We start from the raw sequence: 27,411 nt of genomic DNA, 5'->3' as shown, positions 1-27,411 counted from the left end.
ATAGGGGGGGGGTGGGACGGGCCGGGACAGAAACAAAGCGAACGCGATACACAGAACCAAGGTAACAAGCAGACTAGGGAGACTGGCCAACGGCCAAATCAGGCGTCAGCGGCGGGGTACAAATCCCGCCTTTTGGGCCAGTTTTAAGTATTTTTAAAACTGTCCACAAAATATATTTTGAAAAATGATTGTTCTGTTTTCATGATTTAATATCTGGTATTATCAGATAAGAGCATATTTAAAATGAAAAAAATCAAGAATTTAACAATAATCATTCTCACTCCTCTGAGTGCCTCTTCCTCTTTATGGGAGGCTGGTGTTTGTTTTTTTTTTTTACTCTCTTAGTGCGTTTCTCTGCCATGATATGTTTGAAGTTGCATTACCCTTTCATTCTGTGTTAGGGCTCCATACAACCTGCAGCACTTCATAGGGAGGAACCCAGCATTGTTCTCCTACGCTATCTGAGCCAGCGAACCACGTGGCATTTGTGACAGCCCAAGTTACATAAATACTGTACTTTTTAGTTTGGGCTGGGGGAAATCTCTTTCCACCACTGAGCATTCTGTACATTGGTCCTAGCTGTGTACTTCTGGGAACCAGTCATCTCGCTGACTATTCTGGGATCACAGGTGTCCCCATATGAGACCAGCACCATGTTGCAAGGCCTTTCCTAAATATTTTTTGATACTGTTTAACTTGTCTTTTTATTATGTCTACTCATTTTGTAAAAATTTTTCCAGATGTTTATTACTTATTCTACAATCTAAAATGAATGCCCTCTTTATATCTGCCCATTCATGTAATGGTCAACCGGTACAAGGGTGGAGGGGCTAGTTTGCACTGTTTAAAAACATAAATAAAATGTATCTTTACCAGTAAGTGATAAGTGTATAAGTAGTGGCTCAGGCTGCCCTTCCCATCTTCCTTAATAGCCCCGGTTCCCATACCCCTGGACCGCTTCATGGTCAACAATAAGGCCATCCATGGTTACAAAACTGTCTTCACATTTTTCACCTAAATGTTTACAAGAAGGCCCCTGAAGTCAAATAGTGCTTCAGAAAAACCTTTCAGGCTTCTCTCCCTTTTTTCCGGGAACTCTTGTCATAGTCTAGTAATTTTATATTCTGAGTTGAGAAGCCAACATACAGTCTAAAGAGACCCAAACTGCCTGAACAATATTTAAAAAGCGCTCCAAGAGTCACTGATTTGTTTAGAGGTCGCCATACAAACTGAAAATTCTCCCAAAAAGCAGGAAAAAAGGTGAGGGATTAGGAAATAGGTCCCACATTTACGTTCTCTCAATACACACAGACAACAAACCACAGACCCAGACGCTCTCATGCACTCTGGGAACTCAAAGTGAGTTCGACAATATCAAACATATACAGGCACAACAAATATCCTACTTTAAATGATTAAATCGATGCAAACTCAAAACAGCAGGTACATAGTGAACATCAGATAGTCAATGATCTAATGGGTTGATGTAGTCCATAATCACATATCTTCTTACGGAAGGTGGAAACAACGGGGGCACTTGGTTTTCCAGTGCCGACGCGCGTTTCGGTGTCTAACCCGGATATGGGTCACACCTTCATCAGGGCAGTCAGATCAAATATGGGACATAAGGACAGATGCGCCTGCGTTTAAAACGTCAATGAAGAACACAGGCGGTCACAAGATATAACAGTGAAAGGTTCAATATAAGAGGTCTAGATAATTAAATAAATACAGCTAGAAAATGGTCAGACTAGGTAGGTCATATGGGTCCACAAATGGAAAAGATGCAATAGAATTGACTCCGGTTCCAAGATTCGTTATTTAGAGGCATGAATTTGTAGAATTAAAAATTCATCCGGGGTGCGATGAAATGCACGGCAGCCATAGCCATCCAGCGGCACGGGGGGGATCACAAAGCTCCCGCCGTCGACCCAAATCAGCTGAGTCTGCCTGTTATTCGCCTCCAGGGGCCCCCTTCAGTGTGAGTGGATATTCTGAATTGAGCACAGCCCCTAAGTGCGCCGGGTATGCCCAGACGTGGGTCCCGGAATCACTGTGCCACTGGAATCAAGCTATCCTGGCTGATGAGGGGTGAAACCCCGAAACCAGTCCTAGGAGGCTTGTTTCCGGTCCAGGGAGGACCTGGCTTGGCAGTTCGGACTGGACTGTTCCCATGAGGCACAGGGTCAAGACTGATTTGCATATGGCCAGGTCTAAACTGGGGTGGCATGGTGAGCAAAAGAATGATGGATTTAACCCAGATCTCTTGACTGAGGGTGAATGTTTTGATTTGTTCTGCATTCCGTCCATCAGTTGTGTGTCTTTTGGATGATTTTCTTGGCATCTTTGTTTTTCACACAGTGTTTGATTGCACCTTCCATTTTTCTCAGGTATTTTGTCCAGTAGCAGCTCTGACTTTGAGTCTGAGGATGACTTGTTTGAAGCTGTAGGGGATCTTCTTCAGGATGTTTCTAGAGATGTCAAAGATGATGTGGATATCCGGGATGTCTGCCAGAGGATGTATAACATCTTGTGTCTGTGAGTATAAGCAGTCACTCACATCTGTTGAGATACAGGTCTGGGTCAGTTGCTGAACTTTGTGACTCTCTAAATGGATGTGAGAATGTGTTGGCTGATGGATTTATGATCAATAGGAATGCATGCTGCTACTTGTTAAAACACTAATAGTAGACATTTCAGTTCAGTGGTTACTGCTACAATGCAGACTTACTGCATCAGAGTTGCTAAAATCCTTGGGCATTGTTTGTTTTAGGTATAGGGAGTTTGTCTAGTCTGTGAGCAGTACACGTGTGAGTGTAAGCACTCCTCTAATGGCTGTTTGAGTTTGTATGCTCCAGTGTGAACGATAGAGGCGTAATATATTTTAGTAGCAGGCTTTCTTCTGTTTTGATGCTTGCTAAGGAGTTTTACATAGTGTCATATAGCCATGCTTTTACTTCAATACGCTAGCTAGCCTCTAGTTGTTCAGAATGACAGTTGTGGGGTTCACTTTAATTCTGAACATTTATTTTCTCAGGGATGGTAAGTCCGCCATGGGACAACAACAGGTGCTTCTGGATGCTCCTATTCAACTCTCCAAAATTACTGATGGGTGTGGTAAGTCTTTTTCACAAATTTGTGCTGCTTGATTTATTATTCATGGGATTGATTTTCATGAACACAAGGGGACATTCATCATCTAAACTGACTGTGTAAAGGGATCCCTCTCAAAGTTTCGTCTTGCTCATTTTTTAAAACTGTAAAACAAAAAATCAACACTGGCAGGTAGGTATTACAGTATTAAGGAGGTAAGAAAATCGTCCCACTTTAAATGTCGCAGGCTCACCTTTCAATCTCAGGGTATTGCTTTGGCCTCTGACTGATGATTGTTCGCCCCTATGTATTTAGAATCATTGAGCTAGGCTGTGCTGTTTTTTGCTTATATTTGACTAAACGCAGTCAGGTTTCTTGATTGGGAAATCGCCTGTTGATGTGAGCTTCAGTCTTGTTTTTGTGAGTGAATTCTGTCTTGCCAGCTTTTGCATCACAAGGAAACTTAGTGCCTTGACTGTTCAAAAAGGGTTCTTTGTGTGGCAAGAAAAGCCAGGAAATGACCAACATTACTTGCGTGTCCTGTGTCTATCTGGTAGTCACATTGTTCAGGAGTGCTCAGAATGCCCGAAAATTTCAGAAGGAATTTGTCTTAGCAGTACTGAATATTCCATAGTCCACTTTGAGTGATTTCTATCCTCATCCTCTCACTCACCCTGAAGTGAGAGTTGCTGGACTCTGCTTTCCTCTGCTTAGACTTACCACCTGTCTCTGTGGTACGTAAATGCAACCTAACCACCACAATACCTTTGTTTGCCACAGGATAAAGGCATCAGTAAAATAGATGCGATAGCAGCAAGATCTACACACTTTGCAACAGTATCTCAGTGCATCTCTTGTCCTGATTAAGGACCTCTGATCCTTCGATGCACAGCAAAAAATAATGAAACTTCCTTATAGAGGAAACACTCAATATTGGCTGATGTGCCAATGACAAGATGCAGAAGATGAAAGTGGATGCTGATTTTTTTTTTTTTTTGTGGATATCTTTATTACATTTTTATTATTTTCTCGAGACAGTCAAATCAAGCATGGGTATAATGCACTTGCATACAGAATTGATATCACTGTGTCATTACATATGAAGTTCCAGGCAGTACCACTTAGTGAGCACAGCGTGATTTGCCTCTAACTCTCAAAAGGTGACGTGTATTGGCAGATCGATATAGGTATACGATACCTTCATATACTGTCACCTCTAATTGAGGAGCAGGACATGTCTATCATATGGGTCTTCTTCCTACAATAATTGATCAGATATAAACGTGTCTAGTAACCCCATGTCATACAACATGTGTTCAATACAATCATTAAATACCAATAAACAATAAGGTACATATAATAGGAAGTGAATCAGTTTGTAGATTGCAAGATATCCTTGTTTTGCAACTCTTGAACCATAACTAGGAAACTGAAAAGAAGTGCAAAAGAAAAGGAAATATCGAGTACATAAGGAGACATTTATCTAGTGCGATATATGCTTTTCGAGTGTAGTCATGTCGGGGGTCGCGTGCAGTGTGGTTGATTTGGGTCGCTGTTTCTAGTCAGTACGTAATTGTGTGGGTGCCAGGGCATCATGCGTCTGGGATCGTGTCTATGTTACAACTTGAGGGAATGCGGGGACATTGCCCAGCTTAGCGGTCATGTCCGAGGGTGTCTCGTGTACTTGGCCATCCACTCCACCCAGGCATTATTTCAGGCGTCCTCTCCCAATCGTTGTGTGGGGGAGCGCATAACGCTGTGCTATTTTGTGCTAAAGTTTTCAGGATGTCGTCCCAGACCTGTGCAATGGGAAACCTACGCAGCCCGGCCCTTTCTTCTCTATGAAGAATGGTGCTCTCCGCCTGTGCCCAATGTTTTAAAGATTTTAGCCAATGGGGTGCCTCCGGAGGGTCTTTGTGTTTCCACCTCTTGATTATCAGCCGTTTTGCAGTGATTAAACCTAGGTCACAGAATCTAGAGCTTACTTTGTTGGCTTTCGTACTCTTATATAATCCCAGGATGCAAACCTCCCATGTGTGTGGCACTTCGGCTTTAATGCTACTGGTGAGAGTTGTCGTTATTGTGCGCCAATAGGAGTGAAGTATGGGGCAGGACCACAGCATGTGTAGTAGGTCAGCCTCTAGTAGACGGCATCTTGGGCAAGCAGTGGTGGCGACGTTAAAATATTTATTAATCTTGTCTGGCGAGAGATACGCCCTGTGTATTATATAAGTTTGTATGAGTTTGAAACGTGAGTTGCGCGGTATGTGCGTGACACTGGCCAGAACTCGTTCCCAGTCTTTATCTGTCCAGGGCTGACCTCTGTCCTCAGCCCATCGCGTCCGGAGTCTCTGTGGTGGTTTTAACACGTGTGTGTGAGTAGAGCCTGCACTAGCCAGTGAATCACATGCGTTCCCTCCCCCATCACATGCAGGTATTGCAGCAGCTGATGTGTTTGTGGCTCAATTGTCAAGTCTCCCCATGTCGGTGTCAATGTCCGTATGATGGCTGCGTGCAGGAGGAACTGACCCGCCGGCAGGCCAGTATCCGCTGTTAAGGTTGCAAAGGGCAACAAGGTACCATCCGCGTATAGGTCTCCTAGTGTCTCCACTCCTGCCTCAGTCCAGGGCGTCAGCGTTACGTCTATTACAAAGTCTCTGCTTTGGGGCGTGCCGGCCAGTGGTAGTATTGGGGCATAGGGAATAGTGTCTTTTGTAAGTTGCAGGCTCCTTCGGTAGCATCTGTGGGCCAACACAATATATAACTGTGTCGGGCGGGGAGATTTCGCCAGTGGGTGGAATAAGCTATAGATTTGTGTCTGTGTCCATGAACACGACTCAGTGGCGGTGTCTGCCAGGTTTTTGCCACTTTGCAACCCACTGCAACTGCACAGCTAAGAAATACAATTCTAGATGAGGAACTGCCAAGCCCCCGCATTCCGGTGATGCATACAATTTCTGTTGCGCTATTCTGGGCGGTCCTGCATTCCATATTAGACCTCTGATTAACCCCTCCAGCTCCCGAAACAGCCGCACCGGGACATACACCGGCAGATTTGCAAAATAATACAATAGCCTGGATAGCACTATCATTTTAGTCAGGGTGATGCGACTCATCACATTTAGTGGCAGTCTTCCAAAATTGCGTCTGTGTCCGAATGGAGGAGATGGCGCGCACCAGGTTGCCTTCCGGTATGTCCGCTGGGGATCTGTAGATGTATATGCCCAGGTATCTGAACGTTGTTTGGTACCAGGCAAGCGCCGTGCCGTTGATTGTTATGTCAGTTGCGTCTACATTCTCACTAAAAGAGTAAGCGCCCGACTTGGCCCAATTTACCTTAAGGCCTGAGACTTCCTCAAACCTACGAAATATATTAGATATAGCTGGCGGTATATCGTGTAAGTCCCTCATGTACAGCAACGGGTCATCAGCATATAAGGACACCGTGTGAAGACCATCTTCCAAGAGTATACCCCAGTCTGCTCCACTGTCTCGCAGTAGAGCCGCCAGAGGTTCCATGGCAAGGGAGAAAAGCAGTGGGGACAAAGAGCATCCCTGTCTAGTTCCACGTCTGACCCTGATTGTATCAGACATGAGCCTGCCTGTGCGGGCCCTTACCATAGGCCGCTGGTACAATAACTGCACCATTTGTAAGTACTCATCCCCTAGCTCGTATTTACGCAGCACCGCTGCAAGATAGGGACACTCCACTGAATCAAAGGCCTTCTCCAAATCCAATACTAAGCATCCAGATTGTGTCCAGTTCTCAGTCGCGTATTTCTGAACTCTGAATAGCCTACGGATGTTAAGAGAGGTGCTCCTAGTCGCTTCAAATCCATTCTGATCACTGTGGACCAGGGCTGGTACAAATGGGGATATACGCCTAGCTAGGGCGGAAGCAAGGATTTTATAATCCGTGTTTAGCAAAGCCAGTGGGCGATAGGAACCAAGAGATTCAGGGTCTCTGCCTGGCTTCAGAAGAGAGATCAGCGTTGCCTCATTCTGCGTAAGCGTAAGGGCAGTGTCGTCCAGGGCCGCTGCATACATCCGAAGTAACTCCGGTATTAATATATCGGGTTAGGCCTTGAAAAATTCAGCCGGTAGCCCATCCGGACCCGGAGATTTACCGTTCGATAGAGAGAATATACAATCACGCAGTTTGTCCGGGAGCAGAGGAACACCCAGTTCGTCCTGCTGATGCTCATGAAAGTGGATGATGATACCCTAAAATCCATATGGCTGGAGAGGGAGGTGCACTGGAGGGGTTAAGATCCTTTTAGCTTTGCATCTGTGTTCATCAGTATTATCTGTCCTGTTGGCAGCAAGCACACTGCTAATATAAAAAAAAAACTCAGTTTTAGCAGAGAAGTCCTTCGTGCGGATTAAGGCAGCACCTGCTCTTTTGGCCTCAGCAGGGATGTTCCCTGCTACATTAAAGATGAATAAGCCGATACGCTCTGCCTGCTGTCTTGAAGTGGTTGGAATCGCTGACAAAAAAAACAGAGTGGTTATGCTCTGACTTTCATAACACCTTTGTGAGACATAGCACCCACAAGGTATTCTTAGTTTGATCTCAGACTGCTGATACAGGAAGAATTTCTATTGTCGGAAAAAAAAGAGACAGAGAGTACCCAGGTCCCACATCACAAAATAAATTGACGTAAGGTGATCCCTGGTGCTCAATAAGAGTCTGAAAAAGAAATCTAGCGATCATGGATCCAGAACTTTAGAAAGAGAAACTCCAGGTACTGCCACACATTCAGATTTTCCCACAAATTTAGTGGGGGGGGGGGGGTTGTGTGTGTATGTATGTGTATGTGTATGTATATATATATATATATATATATATATATATATATATATATAGTATTTTCTTCACATCCAAATGGTCCACACCTCATGCAGTTTCTCCTTTACGTGCTATAGGAGCTCTGCCAATGTTAAGGTCCTACCATTTGGCCTTAAATATGCTTCAAGAACGTGCTTAAAATGCGTGACGGTAGGGGAATCCTATCTGAAAAGAAGAGGTGTTTGTCTATCATGGACGACTAGTTGCAGCAGGTTGGTTCCTTGATCTCTACCAGATAGCAAGATGTTCGAATTAACATTTGTACAGTCAGTTTGACCAGCGGTAAAGCACAGCTTGGTTATGGAACACACAGGTGCACTGTGCTAAATAAAGAAGTAGCGTGAGACTAGATTGTAGACCCTCTGGAGGAAGTTCATGTCATTTGCTACTGGCGTACTGGATGGTTGGAAAAGCCTTTCAGTTGTTGAAGTCCACCTTCTAAAGAATAAAGAACAATCAAGCGGATGCTTCTCACCTATTCATCGTAGAAAGTCACAATGGGTCGTTTGTCATCACCCTCTTGGACAAATATTCCATCTCTGGGGAGAACAGATGGACCTGTTTTTATAGCAATTGAAATTACACAATATGCATAGACTTTTAGTCCAAGTACTTGGATGCCAGATTCAAGAAGAATGTTTTTAATGAACTAGTCAAAACATTCCATTATGACATTTCACTAATCTGTCTGATCTCCCAGGTTGATCTAGTGCATGCAAGCGAACAAGAATGATTGTTGCTCAATCTCATGTGACCTCGCCACTGGTTATTCACAAACCTGCTTAACCTATCTGCTCACGCTCAGAGAAAGTTGCCTCACAAACCAGGCCTATTAGACCGATTGAAGACCGAATCCTGCAACTCTGCTGAGCTCACTGCATTGACTTCTGAATTTACTCAAAACATTCAATCGTCCACCAGATGTTCAATTGTAAAATATTTTGCATTTGGGAGAAATCCATTGACCTAAACTCAACGCCCTGTAAACGCAGCCTCGTATGCCCACCATGAGCCAAAAAGAAATGGTATTAGACTACATTGTGTGCTTTGGGAAGTCAGGTCTAAAATTCTCTTCGATAAAAGTTTCCTTGTTAGCGATCACTGCTCTTGTTTAGTCTTCTTAACTTTCCAAGTGACTATGGGCTATTTATTCCGTATTATAACCTTTCAGGTAATTAGTCTTTTTGTTGTTCAAACGAGTACTCTATTATTATGTCCTTTCTCAGAAATGTCCCAGTTGATGAGATCTGCGTAACAGCTGCCTGGAGATTAGTCCTCTTGTTAGAAGCAATAATGAATAGATCAAGACTCCAGACCACTGGTTCAACCGAGTCAGCAAAACATGTTTCTCTTTTGACTGTTCACCTCCTTTCCCCTCTCATTTTCTATTTTATTTTACAGAGTTTTATATAGCGCGGATTTGACCCGAAGCTGGTATCAGATCGCTTTACATAGCACCAGTAGCATTACATGAGGACACATTCATTTTTTTGTTGGGCAAGGGGAGATAAAGTGATTTGCCCAGAATCACAGGATGTTCAGCGTCATTGCCGAGACTCGAACCGAGTTCCCCAGATTCGAAGTCGACCGCCCTAGCTGTTAGGCCAACTCCTCTCCCATTTGCCATTAGAGCAGTTTTATTCACTGTTAATGAAAATCAGCGAGGATGCCCTAATATAAGGCAACAGTACTTCTTTTTAACCTTGGTTCTTCTTCATGGAAATCTTTGCTGATTCATGAACAACTTGCCCAACTCCCCAGGAAAACAAGACAGTGGAGCAGGTGGACAGTCATCGCTGAAAACCCATATACCTTATTCAAACTTCAGCGTGTACTGCCAGTTTGGTACCAAAGCAATGCTCTTTGGGAATGCGGGGTGCATCAAGGGCTTTAAGAGCATAGTGCTACTGTTTCTTTCTGTGAGATTGTATGTATATGTAATGTTGTTTAAAGATGAGATTCTTCAACTCTTTGCTAATGTAGGCAGAGTTGGGGAGATCCTGATGGATATAGGGAGATTATTTCTGATCCTGGGTACATAAATGGAAAAAGTTTGTCATGTTTTTTTCTTTTTACTATTCTTCTGCAGTCTAATGGTGTCCTAGCTGCATGTATGCCTGATGACCACCAGAAATGGTGAGCTTGTCTGCAAGACAAGCCGGGGTGCTGTTTGAGATGACTTTGTAAAGGATCCAGCTAGTTTTGAAAATGGTTCAGGTCTGCAAGGAGTGCCCATTGAGTTCTACCAGGATGGCGGTGATGTGATCATATTTCTTCAGGCTCTGGATAAGACATGCTGTGGTGTGTAGGAAGCCAATTAGAGTTACCAGTGTAGGGTCTAGGAGGCCACGAAGTAGCCCATTACCACCACCCAGATGCAGCGGTACGAGGGACTCCACATGTGATTCTTTTTTGACCTGGAGGTACACATGTGAACAATCAGGTGTCGGTTGGAAAGGTGGGAGAAGAACCACAGAAGGACATGGCTATAATGCGCATCTACTCAATTCTTTTTTTAATTACTTTTCAGTTTTTCAAGTAGTAGGAAAAGATAGTCTGGTGCCTCTACTTTGTTGGTTAAGGGGTTTAATTGGCTTGATTATTTCACATTGTCAATCACTGTTCATGAAATCAGCGAGTATTTCCGTCAACTTAGAATACGAGTAACTAACCTTTCCTTTTCTAGGCCACCTATTTATTAAGAGTGATTTTATTGGTATCTTGTTCATACAAGCCTTATTATGTGGAGCTTGCAAGAAAATGAATGCTTTAGTAGCCGTGTCTGATGGTTAGGGGGATTTGAGTTGATTTGCAGATACTGTTGTGGTGCTGTTGATGATGTGGTTAGACAGTAGGTGTGAATCCTGATCGGAGTGTGCGCACAAAAAATAAGCATGGGGTTTGTCACAATCTTCAGATAAGCATCTTAGGTAACTGCTATTCTTTTCTGGCCTCCCGTTCAGATCATACACTCCTCCCCCCCCCACCCCCCCCTATTCTTCGGAGAATAGGGGAGACCCACTATACTGAAGTATTGGCGCTCTCGTGCTTCAAATAGAATGGTGTGGTGCCAAGGAGGTAAAAGATTGATCAGGGTTTTAGAATGGCGTGGTGTTGGTCAAAGACTCAAAGTGGTTCATCTCCCACCTTGGTTGCCTGCTAGCAGCATTTAAAGCAGAATGAAAGGAGAATATTTAGAATTAGCAGAATGGAGACAGTTGAAAATTTTGAAATTTGCAGAAGTGTCTGGGATCACTGTCCGACAGATGACACTAAGTTCTCTGGTACCACGGGATGCGAGTCTTTGCTAACCGTGGAATGATGGAAGACTGTAATGGCTCATAGAGAATCTGGTACTGTATCCTGCTGGCTCCTGGCATGTTTATGCTCATGATGTTGATCGTATGTTCAGTATTGTTTACTAAAGCCCAATGTTTTCTTCTTCAGATCTAAGCATTGAGCCTGTGACCATTTTGTTAATGAAGAAAGATCAGACTTCGGTAAGAACTTTATAAATCACTTTAGCATTAATGTGGGAGCTTTGAAGCTAAACTAGTTGTCTTGATTGTAACCTGACACTTCATCAGACCCAGCCTTTGTGGACGTTACTTGTTTGTCACCGACTAAGTACTGTTAGCTACCCTCGCAACACGCCGGTTTTCTTATATAACCACTTCTCCTTAGTATGTATCCCTGCTCAGCCAATAACTGAGGTAACTGCCACCGGCTGGGCCTAATATTGAAGGGCTGTGGGCCTTTAAGGCGCAGTGACCGTTTTCCTACTTGCATAGCTGCGTCCTATATGTCTACATTGACCTGATTCCTTCAAATCCATTTCCTTTGAAAAAAGTTTGTCAGTGAAGTTTTTTATTATTAGTATGTTGCCCTTTTTGAAAACAAATTAAATGTATTGGCCAATGTATCTTTTTTTTATACACTGCAAAATATTTAATGTTATTTTGGAAAGATTTGCCCTTCCTGAAGAAAGCCGAAAATGGAACACTCAGGAAGATATATTTGAAATACGTGCTTTGGGATCCCTTGGGTGGGACTATTCTTTGCTTATAATTTCAAAGGCGTTCCACTCGTAGGACAGCCATGCAGTGTTTGACTTGTCAGGCACTGGGGTATACCCGCACATGGGTTTCATGCACACTGCGTCAGTGGAGCCCAACTGTACCTGATTGATGAACCCATAACCAGGGTGAAACCGGTCCTGGGTTTCTTGTGCTCCAGTTCAGGAAGGACCTGGTTTGGCAGTTTGGGCTGGACTGTTCCCATTGGATCAGGTTCAAGACTGATTTGACAATGCCTGGGGTCCAAACTGAGTTGGCATGGTGGGTGAAAAATGATGAATTGATGCTGCCCAAGTAATTACCAGTGATTGAGTTTAATTACAGCATTGCATCCATCACTTTTGTATACTTTTAAAACACTCCTACTGAAGCACTTACATTTTGCTGTAGAGCTGTGTACATAGGTTCCACATTGCTTATACTGCGATGAAATCAAGGTAGACGTTTTTTTATAGTATTTTAAGTCAACCCAGATCTTGGACCATATAAAATACAACATCTCTGCTCTTTTTTTATTTCTATCTCTAGCAAGCTAAATCTGTCACTTGTGCTGCAGACGATTGTCCATTATTGTAGAAAGATGGATGTTTCTGGCATCCTTAAAATAAAATGGTATGCTCTGATTAACGGGGTTTACGTAAGTTAATTTGGAGTTATGTTTTTTTTGGTTAGTATAGGTCACTGTTAAAACTGGTTCACCTATATCCCAATTTTAGCAGGCCTGTGCCGTGAAGTAAACTTTAATTTAGTACGCTGTTCTTTGACACTAGTTATGTTTAACAGCCATTTTGTTTCGCCCTTTATAGAATGTCAGTACCAAGAAACTCGAGAAAGCTGAAGCCAAACTGAAAGCCAAACAAGAGAGGAGGACGGAGAAGGATTCCCAGAAATTATCTGGACCACTGTAAGAAGCAGTCTGCTCGTCATTTAAATCAGTTTCATCATGCCTCCTTCCATTCTCCGTACTAGCACTTTATACCCTAAAATCAGTGAAGCATGCTGCTGATAGTAATTATTTATTCTTTCATGTTGTGTATGTGTTGTGAAGCATACAAAAAGTGATGGGTGGAATGCTTGAATTAATCTCAGGCACTAGTAATTACTCGGGCCGCATACCAAGCCACCTCAGTTTGAACCCAGACATATGCTTATAATTTTTTACCCTTTTTCATTAGGAACTATCCAGCCTGAACTGCCTTGAGCATGGTCAAAACTGAATTTCAAATGATAGCTTCAAACTGCGGTGGCATGATGTGCAAAATAACGACGGACTGGGATTCAGCGGGTGGGTGAAATTAAAGTATGCATCCTATCACCTTTTTAGGTCTTGCTGAGTCAGCGCGCATGCGCTGCTCAGAGAGATATTTAGTAGATGAGTTTTCAAAGTGCTGCTGGCTGGCCTAGCGCTTGCGTTCACGCGCGCAGCCGGCCGCCAGCAGTCTTTCACGGGTCATTAGAACCGTGATGACTTTCACTTTCGCAAAAGTAAAGAAATAGGAAAAAAAATCTATTTCTTTACTTTTGCTATAATCGCGGCACCCGTGCTTTACTTTTAATGTTCAAAGTAAAGCGCCGGAGCCGCGATGCTTGTTCTCGCGTGCGCGGCCAATGCATGTTAATATTACCGGCAGCATTAGAAGTAGTAGTTTGGAATAGCCACCAAGAAAAATGTTTGCTGTCACACATGTATGTTAAGGTTTTCAGCCATAGATTCATTATTTGCAGTTAGGTACATGTGGCTTTCTTCTCACCTTACCATACAGGCAGGCCTATAATTTCCAAAATGCAAAGAAATTAAACCGGTGTATGCAAAATACGCTGCTCGCATGTGGCAAGGTAGCAAACTGCAGACTTTACAGTAGATAATGCAGCGGAAATCATTTTATGAGCAGAAACAAATCCAAAATAAATACATGCTGCGCCCCCTTTCTATAAGTAAGTAGAAACTAGCATTATTCAGATATGTAGCTGTGTTTTGCCTTTCAGGAAAATTATGCCTTGCAAAGCCGAGGCTCAAAACAAATTCTCAATTCATTAAAAATGGCCACAAAAACGTTCTGAAATGGACACAGCTTTTACGTCTATGCAGCATGTTTCATTCGCTGGCTACCAGCCCTGATAGCACAGGATGAAAACCGGGCTTCCCAGGCCCAAGCCAGCAAAGAAAATGAAAGAATGTCACAGCTGTGCAGTTAAGGGCCTGACGTCAAATCTTGAAAAAGTTACAGAGAGTTTTCCAAACTAAAATCAGCCAAACCTTTGGGCGATTCCAGCTCGATGAGATTCCACTGGCGAAGGACTTGCTGGCACGCTAAATCTCCTTTGCACTCAAGATGCCGTGGTCTGCACCAGAGAAGGCAGATGCGCAACTGGAGGCCTTATTTTCAAGGTAGACCGAGCAAAGGAGACTCATTTGCTTTTTTAGGTCTTGGCTATTGATACCGTCAGTTGTCTGTTGCTTATCTTTTGTTTTCAATACATGTTTTGCGCGTGCACATGCTCTGTTTATTCCCCACCCCAGTCCACAACCTATTTATATTTTATTGTATTAGTTCTTATTTCAACAGGGGCCCGGCAGATGCAAAGTTTTTGGCCACCTCGTCTCCTTTTTTTGCCCTCCCACGCACATTTCTTTTATGGAAAGCTTGTTTCGTAGACTGAGTTCATTCAGGAAGTATATCACAATCTAGGCAGGCAGTATGACACAAGATAGGCAGCATAAGTAAAGGCGCCAGAAGACTGCAGCCTGCTTGTGTTCTACAGAAGAGGGGAAGTTGTCGCTAGTAGAACCGATTGGAGCTTTATGTAAAGTTGGCGCCTGGGCCGGTCGGGTCTAGAACAGACAACACCGGCACCTTGTGTTTAGTTGTATTAGATGCCTTGTGACTAACTTGACATCACTGCCCGCCTTTATTTTTATACTAAGGCCCGCGTCGCTGTAGGAATTAACCACTGTCCGGGGACTGCAGGTGTGCACACCTATGCACCCCTGTATCCCACTAGGCGGTGAAACAAACATTCCTTCCACACTTAACACAAACCAGAGCATATCTACAGTTCACATATACTGCATAACAAACAGTGCACCAACAACGTTGCACATTAACAGAGTTCATACGGTTACTGCTCCGTTGGCTGCTTCCACACCTTCACACCAGGAACTCTGCCAGACGGGACGAGGGAGCAGGGTTGCTTCTTAGACCATATCAAGAGTAATCACTTGCACCTGAGCACATAGGAAACTAGGAGTCAGAGCCCTTGCCCTAACGTGGCACTGGAGAAGTGGCCTCAGGCAGCACAGGCCTGGCGTCAGCCAATAGGGACCTAATCTGTGAGTCACTTGGCGGAGCGATCGGCGACTCTGGGGTGGTGTCCTCATCACTGGACACAGCATCGTCCTCTTCTCTATAAAGCTCTCTATCATACATGCAGACTTTCTTAAAAAAGGAGATGTTGCAAGTGACCTCTTGCTCCCCTTTTTGAGCAGTGACCATCGTACCTCGCCTTCTCACCACTCTCCATGGTTGGGTTCAAGGGGAGGCGAAACATGCTGCCTGGATGGCCATCCTTTAGGTAGACCCGCTCTCCTTGACCAATGGAGGATGGCTTGCCCTCTTTCTGATGCTGGATTGATCATTAGTATTCTTCCGTTACTTGAGCACCCATGTGCCATCAATGAGCGCCGGGGTCCAGATGATGTGTTGGGGAATGGTGTATTGTATAATTCGCCCCATACTGGCATAGCCCAGAGCTCACTCATTGGTCACAGGGGGTGTCATTCTATATTCTCGCAAAAACTGTAAATGGCCTTTTTAGGTCTCGCTGAGCCAGCGCATGCTCTGCTCGGAGAGACATTTAGTAGGGCTTTAGAAAGTGCTTCCACAAGCTGCTTTGGCTGGCCTAGCACTTGCGTTCATGCGTGCAGCCAACCACCAGCTTTCAGCGCCGATCAGGCGCCGTCTGTCTTTCCTCTCAACGCTCCTCCGCCCCTCCCGCGTCGCGCTGCTTTCACTTTCGAGCGCGGCCAATGCTTGTTTAACATGTAATACACAAGCAATCTGAAATCATGACAGCTATGGACTCTGAAGGTATGAGGCAAAAACTGAACATTTGATTTCCTTGCTGCAGTTCACTCGTGGGCTGATGGGAATGGGTCACCTATTTCTTACTGTGTAGGCTGCCTAAATTAGTCCTCTATTCTCCATTCTCTTTCTATGTGCCATTCTGTCCCTCTGTGCACCTATGTGTTCTTCACATCTCTTATAATTTCCTGTCTGTGCTTGTCCTGCCTCTTTGCTCCATCTTTCCCCTGCATTATGTTGTTATTGTCATGCCCGTCTATCTGTGTCATTTGTGTCTGTGCTCCGTCTGTATCTCTCAGATTCTGTAGACCGTCTGTGCCCTTTGTCTCTCGATGCCCTTTCTCTCAACCCAAGCCATTTCGTTCATTCTGTGAGCTCTTCAGACTCTTGGTTGCCCTTTCTTTCTGCCCTCTCATTTTTTTGTGCCCCTTAATTCTAATAGCAGCTGCAATGTCACTATGGTCTCCACCGGTGCCAGTTTCACGAAAATATGCATAGTTTCCAGAGCTCTGTTGACCTTCCCAGGTTTCCATGCATTACAAGCAGGACGTAGTCCATCCATAGCATTAAATGGAGACCGGGATTACAAGCTTTCACATGTGGATGTACTTCCACATCAATCTGTTCTACCATGCAGTATGCTTGGATGCCTTTTTTTAAAATGAGGGTTCAGGCTGGTCTCGGCATAAAAACAGCGGAGGATGGCAGCGATGCCAAGAGACAGGCATGTGACAAACGTGCAGCTCCCATATGGAATGCACAGCTTTAAGTGGGCAAACACTGCCGTCTTCTGACCACTTCTATATAGACCTTTTTTGCAGGAGTTTTTTCTTTATACTCCTGTGGGGTTGACAACTCCACAGGGCTTGGCCAAGTAAAAAATACAATCAGATTAAAAAACAGAATTGGGGGGGGGGGGGGCACCCCAGCCAATCATGGGTGGACTTCATGGTTTAAATAGCCTTTTAGCAATGTATAGTCTAGCGACGGATTTCCCATGTAAGTTATCTATCACACAGTTCATCTTACACAACTCCATTATATGTAGATTTGTGGCTCAGTAGCCCATGCCAGTACAGTATGGTCTTGTGGCAAAGCAAACACATTGCATACCGCTCCTGATATGCATGACTCTCTTTTAGAGCTCCACTAAAGGTATGCAGCACAGAAGGCAGCCCCAAATTTCAAATATTCACCGAGTATTGTGAGTACTTGTTCCATAACAGCTTCTTTAGTAGGGGTCGTCTCTACCCGGTGCACTGCCCTGTTTTTCCCCTCTCAGAAGCCACAGCTACTGGCATTGGCATAGCCAAGAGGTCTCGCCTTTGGGACCTTTTAAGTGTTTAGCCATGCAACACTTGATGTTGTTGCACCAAGGATATTGTGCTGGATAACTAAACACTTACAAGGTCCCAAAGGTGAGACCTATTTGCTATGCCAATGCTTGTTGTATACTTGTGTATGTGATGTCTCCCAAAGCTGCTTTGCCGCGTCTGGGTGCTACAGTACACATTCAGACTGTTTAAACTGATAATAAATGCTAGAGGGAAGACAGCTGCTGTGTGTTGTGTAGGTATTTAACGGCTCGCACACACAAAGCCTTTTTTCTTGTACCCATGTCAGCATTTAAAGAAAATGCTTCCTAATGGTCAAATGATAGGCCAGTTGCCTGCCTGGAACCTGTTGCCGGTGATGCATTGCTCTCTTCTGGATGGAAGGAAGAAGAGTTAATGGCGTCAATGGTGTTATTGTTTTTCTCCTGTACGCTGACACTGTCCTTTATATTTTCAGAATACTGGAAGAAGCTTCAGCTAGCCAAGCTGCCAGCAAGAAAGAGAACCGCATGGAAAACTCTGGAAAAAACAAGTCTTATGATGTGCGCATTGAGAACTTTGATGTTTCTTTTGGTGAACGGTGAGTGCTTCGCAGTAACAGGATTGTACGCTTTCTAACAATTACTCTTCTGCTCAAATGTTTTTCTGCTCCATGAAAATGTGCAGCATTTTACAGTTTGCATTTTCTGCTTGGAAATGCCTGATTACCCCAGCATGTGGCATGGCGAATGGGATGTGAAGAGACCACTGATGGTTCACCATATTGCGCTGGTGTGTTATCTTAGCAGTAAGCCTGCCAGATGTCCAAAAACCATGCTGTTCACAGCGGTGTGTTGGGCAGACGGAGTAACATGCGAGCCCTTGATGGAGGCATCATTGGTGTTTTGCTGGTTACTTGAGTGCTGAAAATTTGTAGAGCTATACTGCAAAGGAACAGGTCTTTTGATTGAACATTGTTGAGTTCCCTAGCGGGAATGTGGCATTTGTGTACAGGGAGTTGCTGTCCTGGAGGAACAGAATACCATTCTATTAAAGGGCCAACGTTTTTGTTTTCTAGTGAATCAGGGTTTTGTGTAGACGTGGGACAGTCTGGAGATGATGGTTTTTTTTGTTTTAAGAGATGAACTGCGCTATTACAATAGCACGGGTAATTCATTAGGTCGACTGTCTTGGTAGGATGGTGCTTTTAGGAGGTGGTCCAAGATAACTGTGCAGAGCTGGGATTTCCCTATTTATCCAAAAGCCGACCAACCAGGACTTTCAGTCATTGAATGTATTAGTGTGACTTCAGGGGCTCGCTTAAAATGAAATGATGGGTTTAATGGCCGGGCAAACTGAAGTCAGACATTTATCTGCGTAGATTATGCCACAGCCTGTGACGGTGCCTGCTTTGCTATCTGTCCCGTCCCTGGCATGTGTGCTGAAAGGACACTATTTAGTCTTCAGGCTTCTTATTCTTTAGTTCTGATTAGATCTCTTGTTGCCTCATTTGACAGTTACTAAAATCAGTCAAACTTGATTCACCTGAAACTGCTTGCAGTTAAGGCCATGACTCTAGAATACAAAGGAGATGCTAAGATGGAAACCAGGGAACTTGATGACCTCCTACATCAAATACACATTTCCCTGTATCTACTAAATTATTTGTCGATACACCGGTTTATTCAATATTTTCCCCTCTACCCTGTCCATGGATTAAAAAGCTAGCTTTCTTCTTGTATTCACTGTACCATATTAATGGCATACATCCATTTGCACACACCATCACAGCATTCGTAACGGTAAAGAGAGAGGTGTGTGTGTTTGTGTGTGTGTGTGTGTGTGTGTGTGTGTGTGAGAAACCATTTGTGGAACTATTCCACGCATGGTATCGGAACGTTTTTTTTTTTTTTTTAATGTGGCGGGGGGGGGGTATTCAAAGGGTTCATGTTTTTTGTGTATCTTGTAGGTTTATTTCACAAGCATGGAACTTGTGAGTTGTGTCAGTCAAGTTTAAATGATTGGAGCAATGTGATTGCTTGGTCAATAGTTTGCATGTAATATTCAGCCCATTACACATGCCCACGGACAAGCACAGATAGTTTGTTGGGCTGGTGCAGGCCTTGTGCCCATTCAGCGTGCATGGCAGAAGGTTGTGCGCAGAGGTACGTTTGTTTGCACTGGCATTGGCCTTTGGCCAGGCTAGACTCCCAAAGCCATGCTGTGCTCAGCCAAAAGCAGTGGCTTTTGGGCCTGGTGGAGCTGGAACGCAGCCTGATCACAGGCCAGGCCTTGCATCTGGAGCCTATGAGTAGGTGGTGCAGCGGATGGTGCAGAGCTATATCCTGTGACCAGAACCTGCTGCATACACTTAAGGCTTTGTACAGCACATTACATAATTATGGGTACAACATGAAGCAGATCATACCAAAAACCCTCAGATTCACTCAATAAAACATTATGGTATATATGTAATTGTTATCTTTTCAACATGTTTATTTAAACCTCTGACATTTGTTGAAGAAGCAGTTACGTTGAAGTTACAGTTTCAAAGCATAACCTATTATTATTATATCACCAGTTATGTAAACCATACCTCCCAATCGGACTGCCATGCCCTACTCATGTCCTCACTCATGATGGCTTCTCAGATGACATCATTGATGATATCACCTATGACCTTACCAATGACTTCACTGTATTAAGTATAGTGTGTGATGCATGTTTGATGGGGGTTGCATTAATTATTGAACCCTTATTGACATGTGCTTAGCAAATACCCAATACTGAAGCTCTTGAGAGCAAAGTGTAGGAATATGTGCACCAGCATCGTAATACCGAAATGCATATATGGCAAGAGAGTAAATGTGCTTGCTTGCTCAGTAGGGCAAGTGTCTGTAATGCATTGTGCCATGTCTTCCAAATGTCCAATAAAGTTTGTAGACTTTTTTTTTGTATAGTGTGTGACGCTGTCTGTATGTATGTCATGCAAGTACAAGTGTTAATTTAAGACCACACTCTGTGCTTTCACAAAAGGCAAAATAGCATTCTGGAAAGTTAATGTCCAGGAGAAGAGTTGAGATCTTTTTAATTTCTTTGAATTATTTGTATTTATTTCACACAACTCTAACTCTTCAGGTATTAGTGCACTTTCCAGAAGACACAACAAGTAGAGGTCTGCGTCTCTTAACACAAGTTTGTTGGATGTGTTGACTTGTCTAAACGAAAAAGGTGTTTTACCAAGTGGGCTGCATTTTGTCTCTATCCCTGTTTTAAATTATATTAATGGAATCGTTGGTATAGGGGTCTAAAATCCATAGTTAAAATAAGACAACTTCACATAAAAATGGAGTTCTGAAATTCTTCACAAAAAAGAGGGTGGGTGGAGGAGAAACGTAAAAAGGTAGATAGACAAGGGAGATCAGTGAAATGGAGGATTAATTTGATTAGAATTTAAGAGTGGAGGGTGAATGTAGGAAGAATTTACTTGAGGAATATATTGCTTGTATGACCTATATATCAAATGGGCTCCTGCCCAGAGTACAAGGAGATGATTATCTGAACCCAACGTTGTGGAAACCTGATACAGGAGGAAAGGGATGAGACCTCAGAGTGTGATTGAAGGACATACTATTTGCATTATATCTACACACACTTAAATGCACTCTGGGGGAAAAAACCTTGGTTGATGGTTAGAATGATTGAGATGTGATTGAAATTCATTTGTAATAGGGAAGGCAAATTAAACTTTTTCCCAATTGTAATGCCCTATGGTTGCTGTATACATTTCATACATTTCAGTTATTAAGCCAGCTAACATCTCATTGTGATAAGGTAAGCCTAAAGTTACACAAAAACCTCCTTGAGTAAGTTATCAGTTGAAAGTTAAGACAGTCTGAATCTAGTGCAGAGGTCTTCACACTGTGGGCGGCCCACCTAGGGGTGAGGGGGGGGGGGGGGCTTAATTGATCCCATGGGGGGAGGACGCCAGGAACTGGCGAAGGAAATTGAACATAACTGCAGTGTTTAAATAAGTTTAAGTATATTTAAACCATGCCAATTTTATAGAATAAAACAGTGTAAAAACGTTGTTAATTCTGGGGGTCTGATCATTTTTCTTTTTTTACTTCGGGTGGGGGGAGGCTATTGAAAAGTTGGAAGACCTCTGATCTAGTGTGACCTAAGCAACACACACAGTGTAACCACCTACTGTAACTTAAGGTCGTGCTTACAGATGTTCAGAGTTCTTGAAATTCTGTAAGATATTCTCAAATGCTATTGCGTAATCTAATCATGCACTTCGAGGGGTGGGCCTGGGCTAAAGTCCAAACAGTGTATGCTACGTACTACTAAACTACATGATATTTTTCCCAACATTATTTTCACATTTGGTAGCACTAGTAGGAACTATGCAAGGATGTATGTTTAAGATTTATTTTGCCAATTATGTATTGATGTCATTGTAGACCAATTTCATGTTTCAATAAAAGTGAGTGCCTACAGTAGTGATGTCATCAGTGTAATTTGAAATGTCGTCAGTGAGGTCATGTGTAGTGAATGGTTGCCTTCCATAATTGATGAGTGAATTTTAGGACTGGTTTGACAGTTGCCTGACCTCGTGATCAGTACTATTGAGAGTGGGGCTTAGGCTCCACTCATATGTTGGTTCCACTGAGTACAGGATCTGAATGGGCCAAACGTGCGTGCTTCCACTGGAAAGAAATGCTTGTATTGCACTTTAGGGCTTGTGGCAAAGTTTATAGCAATAAGTTGGCTGTGGCAGCAAAGCAATGATTGTGGCGGCTATAAGCCTGATCTGTTCATTATGAAATTGCAGTTGTATTGATAAATGTTGTGATAAAGGCAGATGGCCTAATACATTGGTTGTGAATCCATTCAAGGGTGAATTGTTCTTAATCTCTTAGAAATTCTGCAGCAAATTATTTTATCGCCAATTACTGTATTAGGCAAGGATTTTGGTGCTGGTTTCTTCCTCTGACAAACCGTTGGGATAGAAGATTTGCACCGTGAGGCTCTCTTAGGTGAGATAGTGTGTTGCTTTGCCAACTGCAGATTAATATACATTTGTAATTTTATAAATGTAGGCCTGATAGTTGCTATGTGGGAAAGCTTAGGACAATAGGCATTAGTTGGTTATGGTACGAAAACAACAACTATAGGCCTGATTGGTTAGCTGGGAAAAGTTTCGCCAGATGACATAAGTATGTTTATAATGAAATGTTACGATAAATGCAGTAGGCCTGGCTTATTTAGCGGGAAAGCATTTGTTAAAGCCAGTAGGCCTTTAACAGTGGATTGTTATCTCATAGTTACAGACTGTAGACATGTTCTTTTTTCCTTTTTTAGGTCTCGCCTGACCCAGCGCATGCGCTGGTCTGGCGAGACTTATTGAGAGGGCTCCAAAAAGTGCTACCAGGCCAGCCTAGAGCTACAGTGCATGTGCGCGGGCGCGCGTGGCGCGTTTTACCGCGATTACTTTCACTTTCGCGGCCGCTTTGATGTTCTCCGTGAGGCTTAAATAGATTGTAGCAGTTAAAACAAGCATTGGCATAGCCAATAGGTCTCGCTTTTTGGACCTTATAAGTGTTTAGTTATGCAACTGTTGCATGGCTAAACACTTATAAGGTCCCAAAGGCGATACCTATTGGCTATGCCAATGCTTGTTTATGTCTGGATACAGGAGTGCAAGCATGAGTGACCGAGTGCATGTATGGTAGCTTATTGAGTGCCTAAACCCACCAATGACACAAAGCAGTTTTGTTCATGAGCCCGACATATTGGCATTACAGCCTTGCTTCGGCAATGTGAATCACACTCTGACCTCTTGCCTTCCTGATGAAGGCATTGGTCACAGTACAGCTCATCTGAAGCTTTATCAGATTTTCGCTGGTGTTTTCACTAAATCTCACAATGTGGAAGATCAAAGTAATGTTTAGATCTATAGGCAGACAAGTATCTTGTCAAAGGTATTTTGGTTAACAGTCAAAGCAGGGAACGTTTAACTGAAGGGTTTGTTTACTGCTACAGTGAAAATAAGGAGTCTCCAGACCATCTCTTTGTTCATGGTGTAGGTATCGTCCATATCATTCTTCATTCATTTTCAGCTGCCCTGTAATAGTGGAACCAAATATTTACAATCCTAATCTTTAAACAAGAGCATCTCAAAAGATTGGTTAATTAATCTTTCAGACATTTTTCATTAGTAGTTTTAAGGATTTGCCGCCAATGAGATGATGGATTCCGATCTGGGTTTGACTATTTCTTGTCTACGTTTTGACAAGTTAATCTGTGTTGGCATCCATTCTTTTTTTCAAGGTTGCTTTTGGTAGTCTTTAATTTTGGGGGTCTGTGTAAGAAATTGCCCTCTTTTTGCATGGTTGCCCCCACTTTTTGCCAAACTACTAATGTACTTTGACCAAATGTGCCCTGAGTTCCTGCCGAACGGGTACTCGGGCCTATTTTCTTTCCCTAAAACTGCAGTAAGACAAAACCCAATTGGCACTCTTTGGCCACAGGTCAGTCCCTTGTAAATGTGCATGAGCCCTGTACCCCTACAGTGTCTAAGCCAATTCTTAGACATTGTAAGTGCAGTAATGTCATGAAGAGTATATAGTGGTGGGAGTTTGTCATTATGAACTCCACAGTAATATAATTGTTTTACTGAAAACCGGGATGTTTGGTATCAAACTTATCAGCACATTAAACCCACACTGATGCCAGTGTGGGATTTAATGAAAAATGCACTCGGAGGGCACCTTAGAGATGCCCCCTGAAAAACGATCTTACTCTACAGTCCTGGTTGAGTGGCTGCTCGCCAGCTGCCACCACCAGACATGTTTTGGACCCCTGGGTCGACCCCACGCCTCAGGTGGTGGAGGCGAGATGAAGCACAACTCTCCGTCCCCGCCATCTTGCAGATGGGGGGACCCAGCCAACCAGAGAGAGGCATATGCCCCCCTCCCACTGGAGGGTAGCATGATCGGGGGTGTACTCACTCCAAGGAAGGGACCCATTGGTCCCAACATTTACATACCTGTAACACTCCTAAATCTAGTATTTAGGGGCAACCCTGAACCTTGCCTCCTCAGACGAGAACCGACCACAAGAAGAAGGACCAAAGAAGCTGTGCTGATCTAAGAAGAGGACGACGCCCACGACTTGGCCCCAGCCCTACCGGCCTGTCCCCACCTCAAACCTGCTCCAGCGAAATCCCGGTGTGTCCTGCAACAGCCCCAAGAACCCAAAGGGCCTGCCCTGCCTTGCAAAATCAAGACTTTATCTCCCGTGAGCACTGAATTTGCTCACCCACAGACTGGCTCCAGAGACTGCACCACTCTGCACCCAACGCCCACGGCCTGTGTTCGAGTTGTCCAATACCACGAGGACGTATCCCCGGCGATCCTGACCTGAGATCTGGTGATCTCTGACCTGACTTAACTCTTCAGATCCTGCAGTCTTTTTCTAGAGGACCCCCTCAACCGCGACTGGAGCTGGCAAGAAAACCCAACGCCTATAGACACCCCTGCACCCGATGTCCCATGTCCTTGGGTGGCCCAACCAACAATATCCCAGCATTCCCAGGCCTCCCACCTTGCCTCTCCAACCAGTGGTCCCCTCCAGAAGATCTTCGTCCCTGACTCTGCAGTCTTTGTTGCAGCCAGAGAATCCCCACTGAAATCAACAGGGCACCCAGCTTATTGAGTGCCTAAACCCACCAATGACACAAAGCAGTTTTGTTCATGAGCCCGACATATTGGCATTACAGCCTTGCTTCGGCAATGTGAATCACACTCTGACCTCTTGCCTTCCTGATGAAGGCATTGGTCACAGTACAGCTCATCTGAAGCTTTATCAGATTTTCGCTGGTGTTTTCACTAAATCTCACAATGTGGAAGATCAAAGTAATGTTTAGATCTATAGGCAGACAAGTATCTTGTCAAAGGTATTTTGGTTAACAGTCAAAGCAGGGAACGTTTAACTGAAGGGTTTGTTTACTGCTACAGTGAAAATAAGGAGTCTCCAGACCATCTCTTTGTTCATGGTGTAGGTATCGTCCATATCATTCTTCATTCATTTTCAGCTGCCCTGTAATAGTGGAACCAAATATTTACAATCCTAATCTTTAAACAAGAGCATCTCAAAAGATTGGTTAATTAATCTTTCAGACATTTTTCATTAGTAGTTTTAAGGATTTGCCGCCAATGAGATGATGGATTCCGATCTGGGTTTGACTATTTCTTGTCTACGTTTTGACAAGTTAATCTGTGTTGGCATCCATTCTTTTTTTCAAGGTTGCTTTTGGTAGTCTTTAATTTTGGGGGTCTGTGTAAGAAATTGCCCTCTTTTTGCATGGTTGCCCCCACTTTTTGCCAAACTACTAATGTACTTTGACCAAATGTGCCCTGAGTTCCTGCCGAACGGGTACTCGGGCCTATTTTCTTTCCCTAAAACTGCAGTAAGACAAAACCCAATTGGCACTCTTTGGCCACAGGTCAGTCCCTTGTAAATGTGCATGAGCCCTGTACCCCTACAGTGTCTAAGCCAATTCTTAGACATTGTAAGTGCAGTAATGTCATGAAGAGTATATAGTGGTGGGAGTTTGTCATTATGAACTCCACAGTAATATAATTGTTTTACTGAAAACCGGGATGTTTGGTATCAAACTTATCAGCACATTAAACCCACACTGATGCCAGTGTGGGATTTAATGAAAAATGCACTCGGAGGGCACCTTAGAGATGCCCCCTGAAAAACGATCTTACTCTACAGTCCTGGTTGAGTGGCTGCTCGCCAGCTGCCACCACCAGACATGTTTTGGACCCCTGGGTCGACCCCACGCCTCAGGTGGTGGAGGCGAGATGAAGCACAACTCTCCGTCCCCGCCATCTTGCAGATGGGGGGACCCAGCCAACCAGAGAGAGGCATATGCCCCCCTCCCACTGGAGGGTAGCATGATCGGGGGTGTACTCACTCCAAGGAAGGGACCCATTGGTCCCAACATTTACATACCTGTAACACTCCTAAATCTAGTATTTAGGGGCAACCCTGAACCTTGCCTCCTCAGACGAGAACCGACCACAAGAAGAAGGACCAAAGAAGCTGTGCTGATCTAAGAAGAGGACGACGCCCACGACTTGGCCCCAGCCCTACCGGCCTGTCCCCACCTCAAACCTGCTCCAGCGAAATCCCGGTGTGTCCTGCAACAGCCCCAAGAACCCAAAGGGCCTGCCCTGCCTTGCAAAATCAAGACTTTATCTCCCGTGAGCACTGAATTTGCTCACCCACAGACTGGCTCCAGAGACTGCACCACTCTGCACCCAACGCCCACGGCCTGTGTTCGAGTTGTCCAATACCACGAGGACGTATCCCCGGCGATCCTGACCTGAGATCTGGTGATCTCTGACCTGACTTAACTCTTCAGATCCTGCAGTCTTTTTCTAGAGGACCCCCTCAACCGCGACTGGAGCTGGCAAGAAAACCCAACGCCTATAGACACCCCTGCACCCGATGTCCCATGTCCTTGGGTGGCCCAACCAACAATATCCCAGCATTCCCAGGCCTCCCACCTTGCCTCTCCAACCAGTGGTCCCCTCCAGAAGATCTTCGTCCCTGACTCTGCAGTCTTTGTTGCAGCCAGAGAATCCCCACTGAAATCAACAGGGCACCCAACGCCAAAACAGCACCCTGCAATCAGCCGCCGCTGAGGGTGTACTTTGGGTGCTAACTTGGATCCCTCTTTACTTGAGCCTAACATCAGGAGCTTTGCTCCAACAACCGTGTGGCCTGCTCGTGAGCAGCCACCAACCGGAGGCCCCCCATCCACCATTGGATAACATTGGACCTCACCATGCTGTACCCAGCCGCCCTAGTGCTGCTGAGTGTGCTTTGAGGGTGCATCCTAGACCCTAGGAGAATCCTGGTTCTAACCCCAGAAAATAAAACTCCCAAACCTAAGTACTTACCTTGAAACCGATAAC

At 44.2% G+C, this 27,411-nt stretch overlaps 1 protein-coding gene across 1 annotated transcript in view; it reads left to right on the top strand.

Annotated features, from left to right (window-relative positions):
- Positions 1–27,411, top strand: part of ABCF3 (ATP binding cassette subfamily F member 3) — a 127,466-nt gene that overhangs the window by 4,162 nt on the left and 95,893 nt on the right. Inside the window, exons 2-6 of the mRNA XM_085635605.1 lie at positions 2,391–2,538; positions 3,038–3,117; positions 11,390–11,442; positions 12,825–12,922; positions 17,892–18,014. Of these exons, the coding sequence (XP_085491731.1) occupies positions 2,391–2,538; positions 3,038–3,117; positions 11,390–11,442; positions 12,825–12,922; positions 17,892–18,014 (502 nt within the window). The remainder of the gene's footprint in view (positions 1–2,390; positions 2,539–3,037; positions 3,118–11,389; positions 11,443–12,824; positions 12,923–17,891; positions 18,015–27,411) is intronic.

The sequence above is a fragment of the Triturus cristatus genome, chromosome 11 (assembly GCF_964204655.1).
Source record: "Triturus cristatus chromosome 11, aTriCri1.1, whole genome shotgun sequence".
NCBI lineage: Eukaryota > Metazoa > Chordata > Amphibia > Caudata > Salamandridae > Triturus > Triturus cristatus.
This window is presented reverse-complemented; position numbering and strand designations above follow the sequence as displayed.